The sequence below is a fragment of the Danio rerio genome, chromosome 11, assembly GCF_049306965.1.
Source record: "Danio rerio strain Tuebingen ecotype United States chromosome 11, GRCz12tu, whole genome shotgun sequence".
In the NCBI taxonomy this organism is placed as follows: domain Eukaryota; kingdom Metazoa; phylum Chordata; class Actinopteri; order Cypriniformes; family Danionidae; genus Danio; species Danio rerio.
This window is the reverse complement of record NC_133186.1, coordinates 44,637,501-44,657,500: the sequence shown is the minus strand read 5'-3', so window position 1 is coordinate 44,657,500 and position 20,000 is coordinate 44,637,501. Positions and strand designations below refer to the sequence as shown.

Sequence of the window (20,000 nt, the reverse complement as noted above, 5' to 3'; positions counted from 1 at the left end):
CCGGGGTCGCCACAGCGGAATGAACCGCCAACTTATCCAGCAAGTTTTTACGCAGCGGATGCCCTTCCAGACGCAACCCATCTCTGGGAAACATCCACACACACATTCACTCACACACTCATACACTACGGACCATTTAGCCTACTCAATTGACATGTACCGCATGTCTTTGAACTGTGGGGGAAACTGGAGCACCCGGAGTAAACCCACGCGAAGGCAGGGAGAACATGCAAACTCCACACAGAAACGCCAACTGAGCCGAGATTCGAACCAGCGACCTTCTTGCTGTGAGGCGACAGCACTACCTACTGTGCCACTGCCTCGCCGCTTGAATAACATTGGAAACTAAATTTTGTTTATGGTTTTATTGCAACAGTTGTACTCTATTGTCAAAAACAGAATGAAAAAGCTTAGAAAAATCCTAAATTAAAAATCTTAAGTTTTAATCATGTGCAATGACAAATAATTAGGGCTGCATGATATTGGCAAAATTTGCTATTGCAATGCTTTTTTTTGTTGTTTTTTTTTTTTTGCGATATGTATTGCAATTTCCTCAAATGACTTAAATTGCTCTATTTCGCAAGTTATTAATTTAGATTAGGGGTCACTAATCTCGATCCTGGAGGGCCGGTGTCTCTGCAGGGATTCGCTCCAACTTGCTTTAACACTCCTGCTTGGATGTTTCAAGTATACCTAGTAAGACCTTGGCTGCGTCCGAAACCGAATACTTCCATATTATATAGTACGCTTAAATCAGTATGCGAGCCGAGTAGTATGTCCAAATTCATTGAATTCGAAAATCAGCATGCGAGAAGTGCCCGGATGACTTACTACTTCCGGCGAGATTCTAGAGTGCGCATCCCATGCATGCTCCGCTATCCCATGATGCCCCACGAGCGAATTCATGAATGGGAGTAAAGCGACGCAATTGACGCAGGTAGGTCACGTGACCATGACAAAATGGCGAATGTAGTACGTCCAAATTCCATTCATACTTTTCACGTTCATACTGTATAGAACGTACTTTTCTAACGGCCGAGTAGTGCGTTTAAATTCAAATGCAGTACCTACTGAGTAGTAGGCGGTTTCAAACGCAGTCCTTGATTAGCTTGTTCAGGTGTTGATTAAGGTTGAAGCTAAAATCTGTTGGACACCGGCCCTCCAGAAACAAGTTTGGTGGTTCCCCGATTTAAATTATTAGAAGACATAAATAAATATATATTTCATGTATTTTAATATATGTATAATAAACAAACTACAAACATAAACACAATGGAGCAAATATTGAAGTGAAATAACCAGTGCTTTATGGTTTTCTGGGGAGAGTCTAACACAGAGCCGGTGTCCTCCTTGAGAGTTTAGCTCCAACCCCAATCAAACACACCTGAAAAAGCTAATCAAGCTCCTACTAGATATACTAGAATGGGGATGTCCAAACTCTGTCCTGGAGGGCCGGTGTCCTGCATAGTTTAGCTCCAACGACTATCGGCACACCTGCCTAGAAGCTTTTAGTATAGCTAGAAATAATTGGATTAGCTGGTTCACGTGTGTTTAATTGGGTTTGGAACTAAAATATGCAGGACACCGGCCCTCCAGGACCAAGTTTGGACACCCCTGGTCTAACAGTATTCAGTTACAGAAATTGAATATTCAAATGTAAAATAACATTGCACAGTCTTCATCATATAAATGATTCAATACAGTTGTTCTTTATTAAATTCTTTAGACCAGTGGTTCTCAAACGTTTTTCATCAAGTACCACCTTAGAAAAAAATTGTCTCTCCAAGTACCACCAAAATGAGCAGTATTGAAATACAGTAGCATAGTAGGCCCAGTAAAGCAGCTACAACTCTGCACAGTTAAAAAAACTTGTCAGATTACCTCAGAAATTTAGGCTATATATCATATATGGCATATTATATACATAATTTTTAATCCATTTTGAAATATATATAGCACGTACATGACATATTTTATTCCTCCGCGTACTAGTAGAAGGAAGCCCGCGTACCACTAGTGGTACACGTACCACAGTTTTAGAACCACTGCTTTAGACTATTAATATTCTCACATAGTCACAGGCCTTAAAAAACAGTTGCAGATGATAAACTTTTTTCTGTGGTTGAACAGATCTCTTGTATTTACTTGCGATTTCTGGCCAACTATAATCCTAATTCAACATTGCATATCTTGCTATGTGATTATTGCGTGTGTACACATTGCAACATCGATGCTCAAACTATATATTGTGCACATTTGATCAATATTTCAGAATCTGCATTTGAATGTCACAGCAGTGAATTCAACACATTTTTATTTGTACGTGACTTTTTAAAATAGTAAAATGCTTGTGAATTACTCTTTTTAATGTAAATATTAAGTGCGAGTTAAATGTTAAGTACCAGCAGGACTTTCATGGCACTACATACACTGGGGTGTGATTTGGGAAGTTGCTTGATTTAAAATTAACGAGGCTTTCAAAGTCCTTGAATCTGCTGTACATGAACGTGTGAGAACCATGTATTTTTCATGCTGTTCAATCCACTCTCTGTGTGTTTGCAGAAATGGACAGGAGCTTGGAAGCTGGAGACACCGAGCAGGTGATTCCACACATCCACCGGGAGCTGCAGGAGGCGCAGGAGCTCGCCAACACCGGCAAACAGAAATGCCTCGAGCTTCAAGGTACGCCAATGTGTTGATGATGCTCTTTTCACTTTATTTGACACTTGCATCAGTTTGCACATTTGCACCAGACACTTTCTTACAATCACTCCATGGGCTCTATTTTGACGGTCCATGCACAAAGCGCAAAACGCAGGGCACAAACGCTTTCAGGCCATGGCAGAATGCATTTTTGCTAATTTAAGGACGGGAAAATCCGCTTTGCGCCGTGGCGCATGGTCTAAAAGGGTTGAGTTTATTCTCTTAATGAGTTATAGGTGTGTTTTTAGAATAAAGCAATTAGAGTCTCATCTCCCATTCCCTTTAAGAGCCAGCTGCGTCGAGCCATAAGCGCATTCGCTATTTACAGGACGAAAAGTCGAAAAACTAAGCATTTCACTAGCTAACAGTTACCAGTTTTTTTAACAGAAAACTGTTAAACAGAGCATCTACTGCGTGAGAATGAGAGATAATGGATCTACTTTCACTTTCGCTCTCGTGGATAGGGAAACCTTTACGCACAGACATCAATTAGTCTATAAATAAATAATTGCGTTTGTTAAGCGCAAATATTCATTTCAAAACTATTTCTAAATTCAGTGCTAATTTCCAACAAATGAATAAATGAATAATAATAGCAAAATGTGTTCAAAAACCTGAGTTATATCCTAAAACACATGCTGTGCCCCATATGGTCTAAAACCTGACAGGTGGACAAATCTAAGCTTGTTTTTAATAAAACAAATATAAATATGGATATAATAAATAATACTGCTAATAATAATAACATTATACAAAAGCAAATTGTTATGAATGAACTGAAAAAGCCTCCCAAGATGAAGAAGACATAAAAGCAGTGATTTTTCATATTTATGTAGGCTAGAAAATAATATGTTTTGTAATATTTTAATCCTTTATATTTATATCCTATATCTATTCTTATTATATCCTATATATATTCTTAATATGAATTTTTTCATATGTAAAGATATTTGCCTATTGCTCTCTTTTGTGTATTAAGCAGTGTGTAAGCGAGGCGCAACTCTGCGCTGGAGTTTAGAGCAGGTTTGTTTTGGTCTAATGAAAAATCTATTATAGTTTCTCAAAATAGCAACGCGCCATCGGTCCGCCTCAGAACACCTTCCTTTTTAGACCAGAACGCCTATGGGCGCACAAATGAGCGCTAATGCATTTGCTATTTAAACAGCGTAGCGCAACGCCTCAAAACAACTCTTGCGCCAAGCTGAAACTAGCAAAAGACTATTGCGCCGCGCCTTGCACCACATTGCGCCGGTTGTATGATAGGGCCCCATATCTCTATAAATACATTGGGCATTTCTGAGTGGGCTCGACAAACCACCTGTCGAAAACACACTCTTTCATCTTTCTATGCACCAGACACTTTCTTACAATCACTCTACAATTCTATAATAATGTCTTGGTGTGCCTCACACAAGTGAGTGGGCTTGACAAACCACCTGTAGAAACACTCTTCTCTCCATATGCACTGGACACTTTACTTAAAACTCCATTGTGCACTCAATAAGAAAAACAATGTTTGCTTGTGAATCATGTTGCCCTACTTGTTTTTCTTATCTTTTTATTACCTCTTTTGCCCAATATCCTGCACAATATTGTTCTGTCTTATGTAAAAGTATGTGTATGGTTAAGCATTTAAATTATAAGCATAGTTAGTATAGTTAAATTGCTGCTCTGTTATGTTAGTTATGTATAGGTTTAAAATAGCGCTTACGTGGTCCTTTGAGACTCGACATTGCGTTCCACTGTATGTCCACAGTAGTGAAATGACAATAAGGCTTAACTTGAGTTTGACCTGAACAGTGATTGAGCATTTGTAATCAAAGTTCCTGATGGCATTGGGTTTACTGTGAATTGCTATGTCTTTTTCCCCTCAGCCATGCTGGAGGAGGAGAGGAAAACCAACAGACAGCAGACCGAAGAATCTGCTAAACAGATCCGCTTCTTACAGAGTGAGTTATTCATTCACAAATCACTGTAGGGTTTTGACTTCTCTTATTTCTTCATAGAGCAAAAAGTCAATAATACATTTAAAATCTAATCATATCATTTCATTTATTTACTTATAAAACACAAATATGGACCACAGAACCATTCAAAAGGGTCAACTGAGATTTAGGAAGTATCTGGAAGTTGAAGAAATCAATAAGGGATTTTAAAGCATGAATAGTCCTCACTTTAGATTAAGTCACAAAACTGCATGAAGTTGAGTTAATAAAGTCTTTATTATCATTCATAGTAACCATTAATATATGCCTGAATAATAAGATATATAAACATCGATTTCAATAGTTTGTTTATCATTTAATAACTCATTCTGAATGATCCTAAAAACCATCAACAAACGGTTTGTAAAAAATGCAATACTTCCTTAAGTAATGACAAATAAATCATTAACAAAGTGTGAAAGTACAATTATTAAGCACATTTTAAATATGTTTGTAGGTCAAGAATATCGCTTTTGTAGCTGCAGTTATAATCTTCTTAATGATGTTTATTAATGTAGAGTTAATGCTTAACAGATAATGAATTCACTATTTGCCAATGCATAGTAAATCATTTATAGTGTGTAGTTATTATAAAGTGTTACCAAAATGTGTTATAGAGAGTTATTAACGGATAAATTCTGTGGTTTTATATTATTGATGGTGTGCTGGGTCATCCCTTCACTCGTTGTACGATGCCAACTGTCTAGTAAATGAATATAATGAATGAAAATACACAGGCCTGTGCGTATAGACATAATGTGTAATGCTTTACAGTAGTGTGCTTGTTTTGGTTGTCTTCAATTTAATTGTTTCGTGATGATGCGATGGTGTGCTTGGTCTGCCTGATTCCGGCTGAACTGGCCGGGTTCGGTGGTGTTTGATTCGTGGAATGTTCTGGGGGCGGGGTTTGCGTGCCTTGCTGCGAGTTATTAGCCTTGACAATGGAAACGTCACATGTTTTCAGCCGGACTACTCAACCTCCCTGACTATTAGCCTGCCCCGATAAACACCCTGGCTTGCGATGGTTAAACAGTGGAAATGCAGCTGTTATCATCATTATGGGTTGAAAGCTAGTTTTCAGTTGCCAAAAATCATTTGCAGATAGAGTAAACTAGTGAATTTACAGAGAGTTAATTTTATCAAATATAGTGTTGCATTGGATTGGTGCTAAACTCATGCACTACACAGTTGGGTGCATTGTAAAACAATGGCAAAAACGCACTTCCTCACTGAAGAATAAGTGTCATTTGGGATGCAACTAATAACTCTTCTTTACCTTCAGCTCAACTAGCGAAGCTGCAGACTGATATGGAGGCTTTGCGAGAACAGCGAGAGAACACTATCACCACCACTCGAGAGGAGCTGTACAGCGCTCAGGAGGAGATCCTGGTGCTCCGGCACGCCATGGAGGCCGCCACCGCCGAGCGGGAGCGAGAGATCACCGCCCTGCAGGGAGACCTGAGCATCGTCACTGCCGAGCTGGACAAATGGAGACAGACGGCAGCCAAATATGAAGTGGAGATCAGCAATCTGCAGGCCAGCTTTCAGCTCCAGAGCCAGCACCAGGAGAGAGCTAGCCAGCTTCAAGGTACTCCATACAATTTTTAGGTCACAGCTGTAGTCCGTAATGTTTTTTTGTGTGAAATTATTTTACATTTATTAAGCAGAGGCTTTTATCCACAATTACTTGTGAATTTTTGAGCTAGTACAAAGCCAGCCAGAGTTTCAAAAATGTTCTCTTACTCATTTTATTTGAAATCTTTTTGTTAGTTTCTTTTGTATTAAACATTCATCAAAGGTGGCGACACTAAAGCTGCAAAGTGCTAATTTGCCATAAGCAAAAAAAACGTACATGGGCCATATCTGATCTGTGCTACATGGGAGAAAAAAATCGGGATTGAGTCACTTGAACAGTGCAGTGGAAATGCGGCCTTAATGTCATCTTAACACATTAAAAGTTGCAGATGCAGGGCTCGAAATTGCGACCATTTTGGTCGCATATGCACCCAAAATTTTATCTATGCGACCTTTAAATATATTTCTGCGAGTGCTTAAAATTGTTGTGTGAGTTTTTACTGCAAAATGTTCGCCACATGCGCGGATTCGGGAGACATTCACGCAGAATGCATCTCTAAGCTCTTTGTCCGCACTTGGAACGCGAAATGCAGCGCTCGGGAATGGTTTAAAACAGTTGTCATGTCAACTTGCTGCAGTAAACAAATACAAGTCCGTAATGTTTGCCCCGCCGTCGCGCTCTTCTTACTGGCCCACCACTGCTCTAGCATTGAACACGAATGATTGGTTGATATCAGCTGTCAATCACTCAGTCAGCGCCTTCTGGCTTCGGATGACAGAGAGCTACTACCATGAATAACTGTAAACTAACATCGCTATACTCCTAAAAAGACCGGTATTGCTATTAACTAAGGGTGTCACGATCTTCCAAATCCTCGATTCGATTTTCGATTATGAATAAATAATTAATTAATGACCAATTAATTATTTGTAGCCTACCATTTAAACTACCTGACCTGCATGGTCTTTGTTTTACCCATAAACAAATCATACAGTAAATGAATAAAGGCAAGATACACACATAATTACCACCTGTCAATCACTTTTTCTGCGGGACTCGTGAATAGGCAGTGATCTGTGTCGTTATAATGGCGTCGGTAAAAAAGACGCACAACCAACAGGAACCAGCCAACAGTATCTGAGGTGTTCGCTAAAATGACAAAGTACAAGTGAGTGAAAGACTGAAGCAGTCCTCTGACTGCCTGAACCTGCTGTCTCGAGCACAAGGCTGTCTGTGTGCGTCTGTGTCTGTGTGGTCACGTGATGTGCATTTTCAGAGGTAGAGAGGAAGGAGGGCTGCTCAGAAATGCTACACGCCACTGTGGATGTCAAATCGTTGTCGTTCTAAAATGCCATTTAAAAACAAAGACAGTGTAAACAGGGCCTGAGTGTGTACTTTTCGCGAGCGGATTTGCAACGGGGGCGGGCGGAGGATCGCGATGCCGGTGTTGTCTATCGGACGAACCGTACGTAATACGTACATAGCAGAGCTTGCAAAACTGTGTTTTTTTTTGTCGACAACACGAACGTTGTCAACATAACTTACTGGAAATCCAAAATGCTTCCACACCGGCGACTTCATTGAAAGAGGAGAGGGTTTAAGCTTTGTCAACGGGTCTCCTGCGTCTGCAGTTCAACAAGCACTTCAACAAGCCTGTTTTTTCCCGCTTGGCAAGACAAGCTGACGTGACATGGGGGCGTGGCAGCATCGACGGTTCTATTTTTTGATTCGATAATCGAAATTAAGCATAAATTTTGATCGATTTCGATTAAAAATCGAAATCGTGACACCCCTACTATTAACATGTATGCATATAATAAGGTACAGTATATGTCAAAAGCATCAGTGCAATATCAGACAGCACTTGTGAGAACAGCACAGTTATACCATTAACAGATTTATTCAAGCAGTGCGTGCAGGGCCGGTGAGCGTTCTGTGTATGCTTTGGTCACTCCGTTATGTTTTAAAAATTCATTTTCTTGTGATAACGGGATTTCTTTGAGACATATTTTCCTCACGATTGCATATATATATATATATATATATATATATATATATATATATATATATATATATATATATATATATATATATATATGTTTGTTTGTCTTTTTCTTGTTAGTTTGATTATTGTTGATTTCAAATACATTAAATATGTTTGTACAAAACTTGTAGTTACGGTGCTCATAATTGGTGGGTGCGACTAAATTTTCAAGTGGTGCTCGCTGCAGAGCCATTTGAGGAGAGCTGAGCTCCAGCGAGGGGGAGCTTAAGCTTGAGCTCCACCTTTTTTGCACTTCTTCTACGAGTGATGTCACTGGGGGTAGGGTTAGGGGTGGGGTTGGTGTACGCATTAAAACAGTTTACAGGAGGAGGAGCGACAGCTCATGCTCCCCCTCGCAATCCTCAAATGGCTCTGCAGCGAGCACCCTCTCTAAATTTTGGCTGATGCGCCTACATTTTTAAAGTTAGGAGCGCCGGTGCTACCAAGCAAAAAGTTTAATTTCGAGCCCTGAGATATGTTGCTTGCTTGTTCAGATCAAAACAGTTTCCACACCAGTGCAAAGTTTGACAGCAAAACAATAGATTCCATGCGCACACACACACACACACATATATTTTTATATATAACAAGCTATTGAATGTTTAAAGTGTTTTTAAATATGACGCAAAGTCTTAATGTTTGTTTTTTGGTTATATTATAAATACAATGCATTTTGAAATCTTTATTTGCTGCTTTTCTCTTATTTTAACCCAGTCATTAAATTCCGGAACATTCCCTCAAGTCTTTGCATTACTCAACTGATTCCTCCACATATCAAAAAGACACACATGCGGTATTAATTTGTCCTCCTTCCTGGGGTTTATTTTTTTCTCTCTGAGCTCTCTTTAATGTGTCGTCCGGAGTCACGGAAACAGTTTTACTATCGTCCTTCCTGCTGAGTTTATTTATTGTTTATTAGATCCTTGTTCTGTTTTTCACAGAACAATGTATATGGAAGCGTTTGAGGGCGCTTCTGAGATCTTTTAAAGTCATTTTAGGGTGTGAGAAATCTCAAGCAGTAAAATAAAGCATGGCAGGATGAAAATGATAGTGATGCATCATAGTAAAAATGTGGACACAAGACCTGCTGAAAGCCAGCAAACAATTTTACCTTGAAAAAAAAAATCATGCAATTTGTAAAGTGAGACCGAATTTCTAATTATTGAATGGTTTTATTTTTGACTTGAGTGATAAATTATGTAATTGTACATTAAATAATATTATTTGAAGGAAGTATTATTTTTTATTATTAAAAGTGGAAGAGAAACCAATTTGTAATTTATGTAAGAATATTTTGATTAAAACATACTTTTAAATTGTCTATATTTTTATTGATGTTACAGAACATTTTTATTTTTAAAACATTTTAAGTTTAATATTTATATAGCTAAATATTTGTAATTTTGCAAAAGCTAAATGCTAAAAAAAATAGTGGAAGAATATTTTTATTTTTGTCATTGACTGCATGTGGAATGATCTTATATGAGCTTTTATCAGCATTGGTTGTTCTTTGTATGATTTAGTAAATTGCTTGTTTACTAAAAAAACAATTTCATTGTAAATTATGTATTTATATACGCTCGCCGGCCACTATGTTAGGTACACCTGTCCAACTGTTTACCTCAAATTTCTAATCAGCCAATCACATGGCAGCAACTTAATGTATTTAGTCATATAGACATGGTCAAGACAATCTGCTTCAGTTCAAAGCGAGCATCAGAATGGGGAAGAAAGGGGATTCAAGTGACTTTGAACGTGGCATGGTTGTTGGTGCCAGACGGGCTGGTCTGAGTATTTCAGAAACTGCTGATCTACTGGGATTTTCACGCACAACCATCTCTAGGTTTTACAGAGAATGATCTGAAAAAGAGAAAATATCCAGTGAGCGGCAGTTCTGTGGATGCCTTGTCGATGCTAGAGGTCAGAGGAGAATGGCCAGACTGGTTCCAGCTGATAGAAAGCAGTCGTTACAAACGAGGTCTGCAGAAGAGCATCTCTGAACACACAAAACGTCCAACCCTGAGGCAGATGGGCTACAGCAGCAGAAGATAAGAACAGAAAACTGAGGTTACAGTTGGCACAGGCTCACCAAAACTGGACAATAGAAGATTGGGGAAACGTTGCCTGATCTGAGTCACGACATTTGGATGGTCAGGTCAGAATTTAGTGTCAACAACGTGAAAGCATTGATCCATCCTGCCTTGTATCAGCGGTTCAGGCTGGTGGTGGTGTAATGGTGTAGGGGATATTTTCTTGGCACACTTTGGGCCCATAGGTTGGCAGTGGCGTTGACATAATGCTCGATTCGTACCAGAGTATTGTTGCTGACCATGTCCATCCCTTTATGACCACAGTGTACCCATCTTCAAGCAGGATAACACATGTCATAAAGCCCGAACCATATCAGACTGGTTTCTTGAAGATGGCAATGAGTTCACTGTACTCAAATGCCTTCAACAGTCACCAGAGCTCAATCCAATAGAGCACTTTTGGGATGTGGTGGAACGGGAGATTGGCATCATGGATGTGCAACAACTGTGTGATGCTATCTTGTCAATTTGGAACAAAATCTCTGGGGAATATTTCCAGTACCTTGTTGAATCCATGCCATGAAGGATTAATGCAGTTCTGAAGGCAAAAAGGGGGTCCAACCCGGTACTAGTAAGATGTACTTAATAAAGTAGCCAGTGAGTGTATATCACTAATGTTGTCATGAATATAGCCAATGCTACTAATATGGCATTAAAACATGCATTCATACATACATATGATTTAAAGGAGTAGTTCTTTTGTTGTCATTGACTTACTCTCTCCTTTTTCCAAACCCAAGTTTTTTCCTCTGTTGAACACAATGGATGATTTGGGGGAAAAACAGCCATCGACTTCCATAGTATGTTTGCTCCTGCTATGGATGTCAGTGGCAGCATTTTTCCAGCATTCTTCAGGATATCTTGAAAGAACGTCATAAAAGTTTTTTAAAACACTTTAGTGTGAGTACATGAGAATTGATTTAGTTGTTTTAGGGCGAACTGTCTCTTTAAGTTTTATTTAAAGCCCTGAACAAGTACATGGTTGCATTTGATCGCATTGGCTTGTACTTGAAGGTGAACTCTCTATCTCTGTGTGTGTCAGGTGAATTGGAGAAGCTGCAGGCCGATTGCTCTGGTCTACAGAATGAATGTGACAGTCTCCGGGCTGAGAAAAGCACGCTGATGCAGAAACTAAACAGACTAGAGGAAGAGCTCGACAGGTGAGTCACACACACAAACAATTGACTGCCGTTTACCTCATTTCACACACAGCTAACGTGAGTCACCGGGTTTTAAAATGTGTTTTGTGTCTGATTCCACACCTGCTCTCTTAAACGGAGAATGCTTGAATCACTCACCATATTGTGCAACAGCTGCAGCACTTTGTATTTACAAAAGACTTTTTAAATAACTGTTGACGGTTCCTATTGTAGCGTCAAAGTGCCTTTGTGCTGTGCTTAAATTCTGCTTTAGGCAGTGTGTGTACGTCTCTGTGCTCACGCTGTTGTTTAAAAGTCACCGTTATGAGCTCATCTGTCCTAAAACTTCATGTCCTCTCGTTTACTTTATTATTGGGAAAGTTTATAATGGTTTACAACTATTATAAATAATCTTGTTTTTTGATTTGTGATAAGATTGTTTTGCTTTCCCCATTGGCAGATTATTTTGCTTGATTTAAGGAAAAACTCACTTCATTTTGGCATATTATTTCTTAAAACAAGACTGTATGTTTTGCTTGTCAAGAAAATGCTTCTTGATTTAAGAACTTTTAGATATTTGGACTAGAAACAAGACAAAATCTAATTAAGAAAAACATTTTTTGCAGTGTATCAAACACTGCTGATCCAAATAATCAAGGTGTTCACAAGAGTCATGAACAGCTTCATTAGTTGGATCAGCTGTGTTTGATCAGGGTTTGTGCAAAGCTGTGCAGATCTGCGGCCTTTCAGGAATTGACTTTGAGACATCTGCTTTACATGATCTTCCATTAATACAAAAACTATTTACAGAAATAACTGACCATTAAAAAAAGTCCTTAGCGATTAGCCCTGTGTAAGTCTAAAATTTCACTCATATTGGTCTTGAAAGGGTCCTAAAGTCTTAGGGTGCTTTCACACCTACACTTTTGTTTCGGAACGCGTCTCGTTTGCCCAGTTAGCGCGGTTCGTTTGGCATATGTGAACAGGGCAATCGCGCTCTGTTCCACGCCAAAGTAATCCCTCCGAGATCGCTTGAATGAGGTGGTCTCGGCTCGATTGAAACGAACCCTGGAGCGGTTCGATTACAGTGGGAAAGCGATCCGATCCGAGCACGGTTATATCACAGTGTTTTATGGATATGTAATAGGCATACGGCTATATGAAGAGAGGATTATGAGTATGGCGGGAAGTTTAGCGAGTCTCCGGATGCCCGCAAACGAGTGATGATCTCCCGGTAATCTTGGGTTTCCCTCCCGGTCCTCAAATAGGCATTGTCGCGCACCCTTCTCACCCCTCCCCACCGCATCTCTCCTCAGACACATCGCGCGCACCCTGTCAATCACCATCAAACCACCACCTCTCCTGACAGCTGAGCGGGATGCTGCAAAATAAACCCTGACACTCTGACCAATGTGACAAGAGTTTACTCGCACGTGACTTGTTTTAGCTCTTTTGGTCCGATTAGAAACTTTGCAGTGTGAAAGTGAACCGCTCCAAGAGCAAAGAGCAACAATGTAACAATTGTAATCTCTGTTTCAGAACAACTGAATCAATTCACAGGTGTGAAAGCACCCTTAAATTTGACTTGAAGAAACCTGCAGAAACCCTGCATACCTTTAAGAGTTTCTTTTTCTTTTAGGAGAAAAATGTTAGAAACCTGTAACTGGTGACTTCTATAGTAGGAAATACAAATACTATGCACGTCATTGGTTACCGGTTTCCATCATTTTTCAAATCATCAACTTTTGTGTTCAACAGAAAGGTTTTGAACAAGTGAAGATTGACTAAATGCTGATTATTATGAGTTTTTGGGGTGAGCTATTGCTTTAAGATGTTTTTAAAAATACATTCCCAGATCTCTCAAGGTTTTTTTTTTTTCTTCACTCTCCTATCGTTGAAAGTTTTTTTCCCCGCTCCGCTGTCGCCACTGGCTTGCATGGTTCAGGATCTGTAGAGTTACGCTCTCAGTAATGATTTAAACCAGTGTTTCTCAACTGGTGGGTCGCGACCCAAAGGTGGATTGCGGGAACATTTTCAGTGGGTCGTGGAGTGTGTGGTCAAAAAAACCAACAAAAGTTTAATTTTTTAACTTATTTGGCTTATACCGGACTTTTATTTTGAAATTCGTGCGTATGACGTTTGACATCTGAAATTTTATTTAATTACAGCAACAAATATGTCGTAGCGCAAGTATGAACCCAAATATGTAATGTATGGATTTACATATATTGACGACAAAAAAAGACTTAAAGCCTCAGTGTCATATGTAGTAAGGTGCTCTCACAAGAGAGCATGAAACCTTCTAAATTAAAACAACATTTAGTAACCAGAAAACTTGTTTTATTAACAGTTCCGTTTAGTTCATAGTAACTGAACATTTCCTAATCACTGTTTACAGTATTTGTAGTTTTTTCTCTGTAATATTTTTATAATTTGATCCATGTTGTTAAATAACAGCAGTAAAATAGTGTTTATTTTTAAGTCTTTGTGAATGTCTTATGATTTATCTGTCACTACTTGTGTATGTTAACAAATAAATACAAATTGATTATAATTCCTTAACTTATATTATAGTTTTTGGGTCGCGGCTTGATGACCATGTAAAAATGTGGATCCCGTGGCCAAACCAGTTGAGAACCCCTGATTAAAACCACACTGAACTGAGCTAAACTGAACTGAACTTAAACACTAAAAACTGAACTACCCATGATCCAGTTACTATGACCATTTATGTAAAGCTGCTTTGACACAATCTACATTGTAAAAGCGCTATACAAATAAAGCTTGAATTGAATTGAATCTCTTTTCTTTTCTCTGTATCTTAGCTCCAGAGAGCGCAGTGCGACGTTGAGCAGCAATCTGAACGCTCTGGAGAAATCCCAGGGTGATCTAGAGAATAAACTGGGCTCAATACAAGACCAGCACCAACAGGATGCCAGCAAACTGAAGATCCAGCTGGCCCAAGCCGAGAGCCGTACCAGAGACCTGCAGAAGGAGGTACGATCTGGTCCAACAGGACTTAAGCTGCAAAAACAGCAACAATATTAAATGCCTCAATATACTCCATGCAGAGTTTCTGTTTGCTCTTTTGAGTGGTAAAATTAGGTATACTTCTGAATAGCAATATACAATATTGTTTAGTGTTAACTAGATGAGCGTCTTAATAGATTGTAGGCTTATTTTAGGTGAATTGATCTCTTTCTCTCTAGTACGACGATACTCAGAGTCTCCTGTCTGATCTACGGCAGCGCTATGAACAGACGGAGCAGGAGAAACGCTCAATCAACGATGAGCTGGAACAGTGCAAAGTCAACCTCAAACTCCTGCAGGACAAGGGCAGCAATGTGAGTCCCACAACATTCGCAAATCCTAAAACACACACTGCATTTCAGGCAGAATTGAGATCCAGCTCGTTTAATTAGCTGTCGGCTACATCACAGCATTTAAAGCAGATGTCAGCAGCCAGCGATAGATCTAACTTCAGATTAGCACAGCTCTGGAAAACAGAACACATATACAGCACAGTTTTGTGGGTTGTTAGCAAATATTTTGTTGCTAGCATCAACATTTTTAGATTCAACACGCTAGAGAGACATAGAGAAGAGGGATCGTATGTGCATTCAAGTGTTTTTAAAGATATCTGCATATGTGAAGTCTCAATAGGCTTTTGATGTTGGTTTGTTTTGTCCGCTTTTAAGTATACAGTTCTCAGCATAAATGAGTACACCCTTCATAGGATCCTTTACAGTAATATATTTGTGCAAATACAGTAGATAAATCTGTACCGAAGACAAACTGGAACAAATGTATTAAATAAATACAATTTTAATAAACAGGAAAAATGTTGAGAAACAAAACAAAAAAAAAGACTTCAATTAAATATTTTATTCCTTTTTATTCCTAAAGATTTTCAGTGACCAAACTTAGTGTGAACAGATTGTCCATATTTTTCTGGAGATAATTGTTTATTAAAACGGTTTAGTTTAAATGCACCGGAAATACTTGGTTATATTCAATAAGAAATGGATACTAATACTTATTTTCATAAGGAGGTGTTCTCATTTATGCTTAGCACTGTATATGGGTCAGAGACAAGTTTTGGTGTCTGTATCAAATTTAATCTATAATAATGATTTTAGATCAATAGAGAGCATATGAAACTCAAACAATGTGCCGTTGTTTTAAATTGCATTAAAAATAATAATAAAAAATCAGTGAAATAATGTTTAAAATATTTTCTATTTATAATGTTATATTTACAGTTAAAGTCAGAATTATTCTTCTTATTATTATTATGACCAAAAGAGCAAAGACATTTTCAGAGTATGTCTGATAATATTTTTTCTTATGAAGAAATTCTTATTTGTTTTATTTCAGCTAGAATAAAAGCAGCTTTTAATAATAAATAAATAAAATTAGGGTCAATTATTCACACTTTAAGCTTTTATTTCTCGATAGTCTACAGATCAAACCACTCTTATTCAATAACTTGCCCAATTACACACTGTGGTCTCATTCAAAACATCTGATTTAATACCACTTATGAAAGTGGTTCAAATTAGAATTGACAACATCCGATTCCATGCGGTTTGGGCTGTTCACACTGTCTGGACAGATTCAGATCACCAGTCACATGTGGGCAAAATAAATCAGATTTGGGCCACATTTGCCTGCAGTGTGAACGCAGCCGAAGTCATCAAGTAATGCCTGATAGTATTTTTGGTTTATAAGCTGTCACTCTGTATGACATTGCAATGGGCTGCTTCTGTAAATAATAGTAAAATCTACAATTTGTTTTAACTACAAAATACATGAATAAAAATATTAGGGCACATTGTAATATAAAGAGAAAACAATTAAGCTCACTACATGAAAATCCATTTTTGTCTCTGACCCATATATATTAACCATTCTCAGACTTTTCACTTTCAGGTTCGTTTTCATCACTAAGACCTAACGGGACTATTTTCTAGTTTCCTTTGGCACTTTTATTACAGTTAATTACAGATTTTTGGCCATTTATGCATTTCATTTTTTTGGCTTGCGTATGGTTCAGTTTCCTACACACCACAATAGTGTCCACCTTAACATCCCACAGTTCCTTCAGTACAATCCCCTGCCCACTGCTGATTGAGTCACACTTTCTGTATTGTTGATTTTGTAAGTTTAACACTTATTGTTAGGGATGCACTGATTTTTCAATCACTGAAAATTATCTGCTGAAATCGAAAGAGAAAAGAAAAATGCCTGACAAAACAGCATGGCTCGTTCATGCTTTCGCGGGTTTGAAGCAAATGCATAAACTGTGAATTGCTTAAACTATTTAGTTAAATTTAAAATACATCTTTTCAACAGTTTCCTAGTTGAAAAGATGCCCCTAGCACGTCTGTGTTATTCGACCGTTTGAAACTTTATAAATAGCTCAAAGGACTAAAGACTCGATCTCTTTCTTGATTTTTGTGTTATTTAAACAGATTTGAATGCAGCGAATCGAGGATTAATAAACATTTGCAAATCACCATCATTTATAGTTTGTTGCGTGGGTGTTGAGATCCCGATCTATTTTTGAATAATCATGCAGTTTACACTTAATGCATTAATGAAGGCTAAACAAGTAGTGACACAAAACACCTTTAATAACCTTAGAAACCCACCACATCCCGAATAACCCACCACAACTTTTTGCCATCATCATTATATTTTACAGGAAAGCCTAAATGCTTTAATACACGCATACCTATCAACCCTCCTGTTTTTCCCGGGATTCTCTTGTATTTTACAGTTCTATCCTGCTATCATCCTGTAAAGGTATTTTCCTGTTTTTCTCTTGTATTTTTTAACCTTTCTATGAAGGGCGGCAATAAAGAGCCAATCCTCCATATACGCAACTTATACCTCCAAACCACCAGGGGGCGCCCCTTGCTTTTTAATGGGAGTCTGTTCTGTACTTTTGTTGTATTTAGGCATGAAAACACTTTTAAAAAAAACAGCAGGATTCCCTCCCTTTCCATTACATGCGCCGTTGCCCCTCCTATGCAATCCTCAAAAAAGTCATCTAGCAGTGCGTGACTGTCAGCTGACGCAGTCGATAGGGATAATCCGCTTGTTAAGTGTGACGTCACCCGGAGCAGCTTCCGGGTCCAAGCGCTCTATTCAACTGAATAGGGAGATTCGTGAAATGGTAATAATAAGCGTTTACAAAGCGATTTAATACTTTCGAAAGTCAGGATCGCAATATATATGTCCATGCCTAATATCCGATGGCCATAAAGTAATTCATTGTTTTATAAATTGTTACATTTTTGGTATTTGTTATGCAGCAAGCCCAGAGATTGTTGTGTACACTATGACTTTATGTAAAATTAACTTTAATGTGTGATATGAATAAAAAGTGATCATAAACGAATAATTTCTCCACTCAAATGAATGGCGGCTTGGACCCGGAAACAGTATTACATACGTCACAAACACGTCACCACTTAACAAGTTTTGATTTGAATAATGTGAGGGAGTCGATGTTTCTGATGGCAGGTGGTAGTGAGCTCCAAAGCCGGGGAGCAGAGCGGCTGAATGCTCTATTGCCCATAGAGGATAACTTGATTCTTGACTAATTCTTTATAAAAGCTATTCATTTCAATAGGCTAAACTTGTTGCCAATTTTTAAATGTATATTTATTTTATTCTTTGTAAATAATAATAATAATAAGCATAAAACTTATTACTGACTGTTTAACTGTTAATTTACAATGAAACTGCTCCAGATGAACATATTTAGTTATTTTAATATAGTATTTAATCTAATATTAATTTGGGGATTTTTGTGGGGGTGAGAGGGGCATATCCCTGATGTTCACATCCCAATGTTGACAGGTATGTACATGTGATTTGAATGATGATTAATGATTAATCTACAAGTTAAAAAAAAGTTTTAATCCGCAGGTTTCATTTGTTCCAAACCGTGGCTTGTGATCCGTACGGATCAGCTGTAGTTCGTTACACCCCTATTATTTAATAAAATAATTATTACAAAGCTGCTTTTATTTTTTGGAATCAGCTTTTAGCCAAGTGCATTCAGACTTTTCCTTTTCGCTGCAGAATTTAAATGTCAGTGCATCCCTACATATTTGAACTATTTTCTAAAGTCGATGAAAATAACCCCTTCGTTTGCTGTGATTTATCAATGCACACTGTCCTCGTTCCTGCTTCTAGATGTGTTCGTGGTTTTCTGGGGCTTTTTATATTATCGTTTGTGTTGATTTTGTTGTCAATCCTCCCCACTGCACTCTTTTTTATTTATGTTTCTATGTTTGATGTAGTTGTACGACTCCCCCAGCTTGATTTTCATTCAATAGTTTGAAGATTGATTTTTTGTTTTATTTGTAATATCCCTTCCCTCCTCTAGCCATCCATATTGCAGCCTGTCCAAGCCATTTTCATCGGTCTATTCCTGGCTTTGCTGTATTGGTGCTTCGGCCAGTTGTGGTAGAAAGGTACACACGCTCCTGTTGAGTCAGTGTTTTGTGTTCTCTGTATATATCATCATGTATATACGACTTGTGCATGGCAAACTCTCATCCGTCATCTCTGCATCTGCTTAGCCACAAAATCCCTTTTTTTGGTGCTTGGCGTCACTTCGGTCGGGGTCACCGTCTACTAACCCAAGTCATATTAACTCTCCATCCTGCTTGGATCACTGTAATGGTCACATAAATCTCTGCATTGGGGATTTTGGATGCTTTCTTTTTTCTTCTGTTTTCTTTCGGGGCATTTTCATCATCATATCATCTTTCTTTTGCTTTTCTTCTTTACTTTTAATGAGTTTAAAGGCATATTTCACCCAGAAATGATCATTCTGTCATCATGTACTCTGCTTCGTATTGTTTCAAACCTGTATGATTTCCTGTTATTTAAAGAAGACAGAAGGAAGAGGCTTGGGAAAATGCCCATGCTGCTCATTTCAATGCAATTAAGGCATAAGGTGATTGGTTAATCCAAAAATAAACAGTCATAGAAATTTTTATAATATAGGTGTTATATAGGTGTTTGCACTGATTATATTTGTTATGCATATATAAATGCATGCATGCTATATATATATATATATATATATATATATATATATATATATATATATATATATGTAGTACAAGTATAATACAAGTTATTTAAAAAATAAAATACATATATATTTATATGTAACTATTTTATTAGTTTTGTTTTATGCATACGTGTGTATTTATATAGACATAGAAATATACAAATATTCTGTTATAAACATTATGTAAAAGCAAAACTCTTATCTATTGCAGGGAAACAATTCTACATTTTTAAATACACTTTAAACATGTTTTAAACACCTTTCAATCAAACATCTAAAACATCTAAAAATCCTTTTGACCCCAATTTTTTGACTGTGTGTGTGTGTGTGTGTGTGTGTGTGTGTGTGTGTGTGTGTGTGTGTGT

The 20,000-nt window shown here is 38.0% G+C and overlaps 1 protein-coding gene across 14 annotated transcripts in view; it reads left to right on the top strand.

Annotated features, from left to right (window-relative positions):
* slmapa (sarcolemma associated protein a) overlaps window positions 1-20,000 on the top strand; it is a 103,084-nt gene that overhangs the window by 80,567 nt on the left and 2,517 nt on the right. For 6 of the 14 annotated variants that reach the window (XM_068224212.2, XM_005168061.6, XM_073916074.1 and 3 more), the window contains 7 exon segments: window positions 2,563-2,682; window positions 4,578-4,652; window positions 5,971-6,276; window positions 11,441-11,558; window positions 14,363-14,534; window positions 14,747-14,881; window positions 18,940-19,027. In XM_068224212.2, the coding sequence (XP_068080313.2) occupies window positions 2,563-2,682; window positions 4,578-4,652; window positions 5,971-6,276; window positions 11,441-11,558; window positions 14,363-14,534; window positions 14,747-14,881; window positions 18,940-19,023 (1,010 nt within the window). In that variant the 3' untranslated portion in view covers window positions 19,024-19,027. 14 annotated transcript variants of the gene reach the window in all.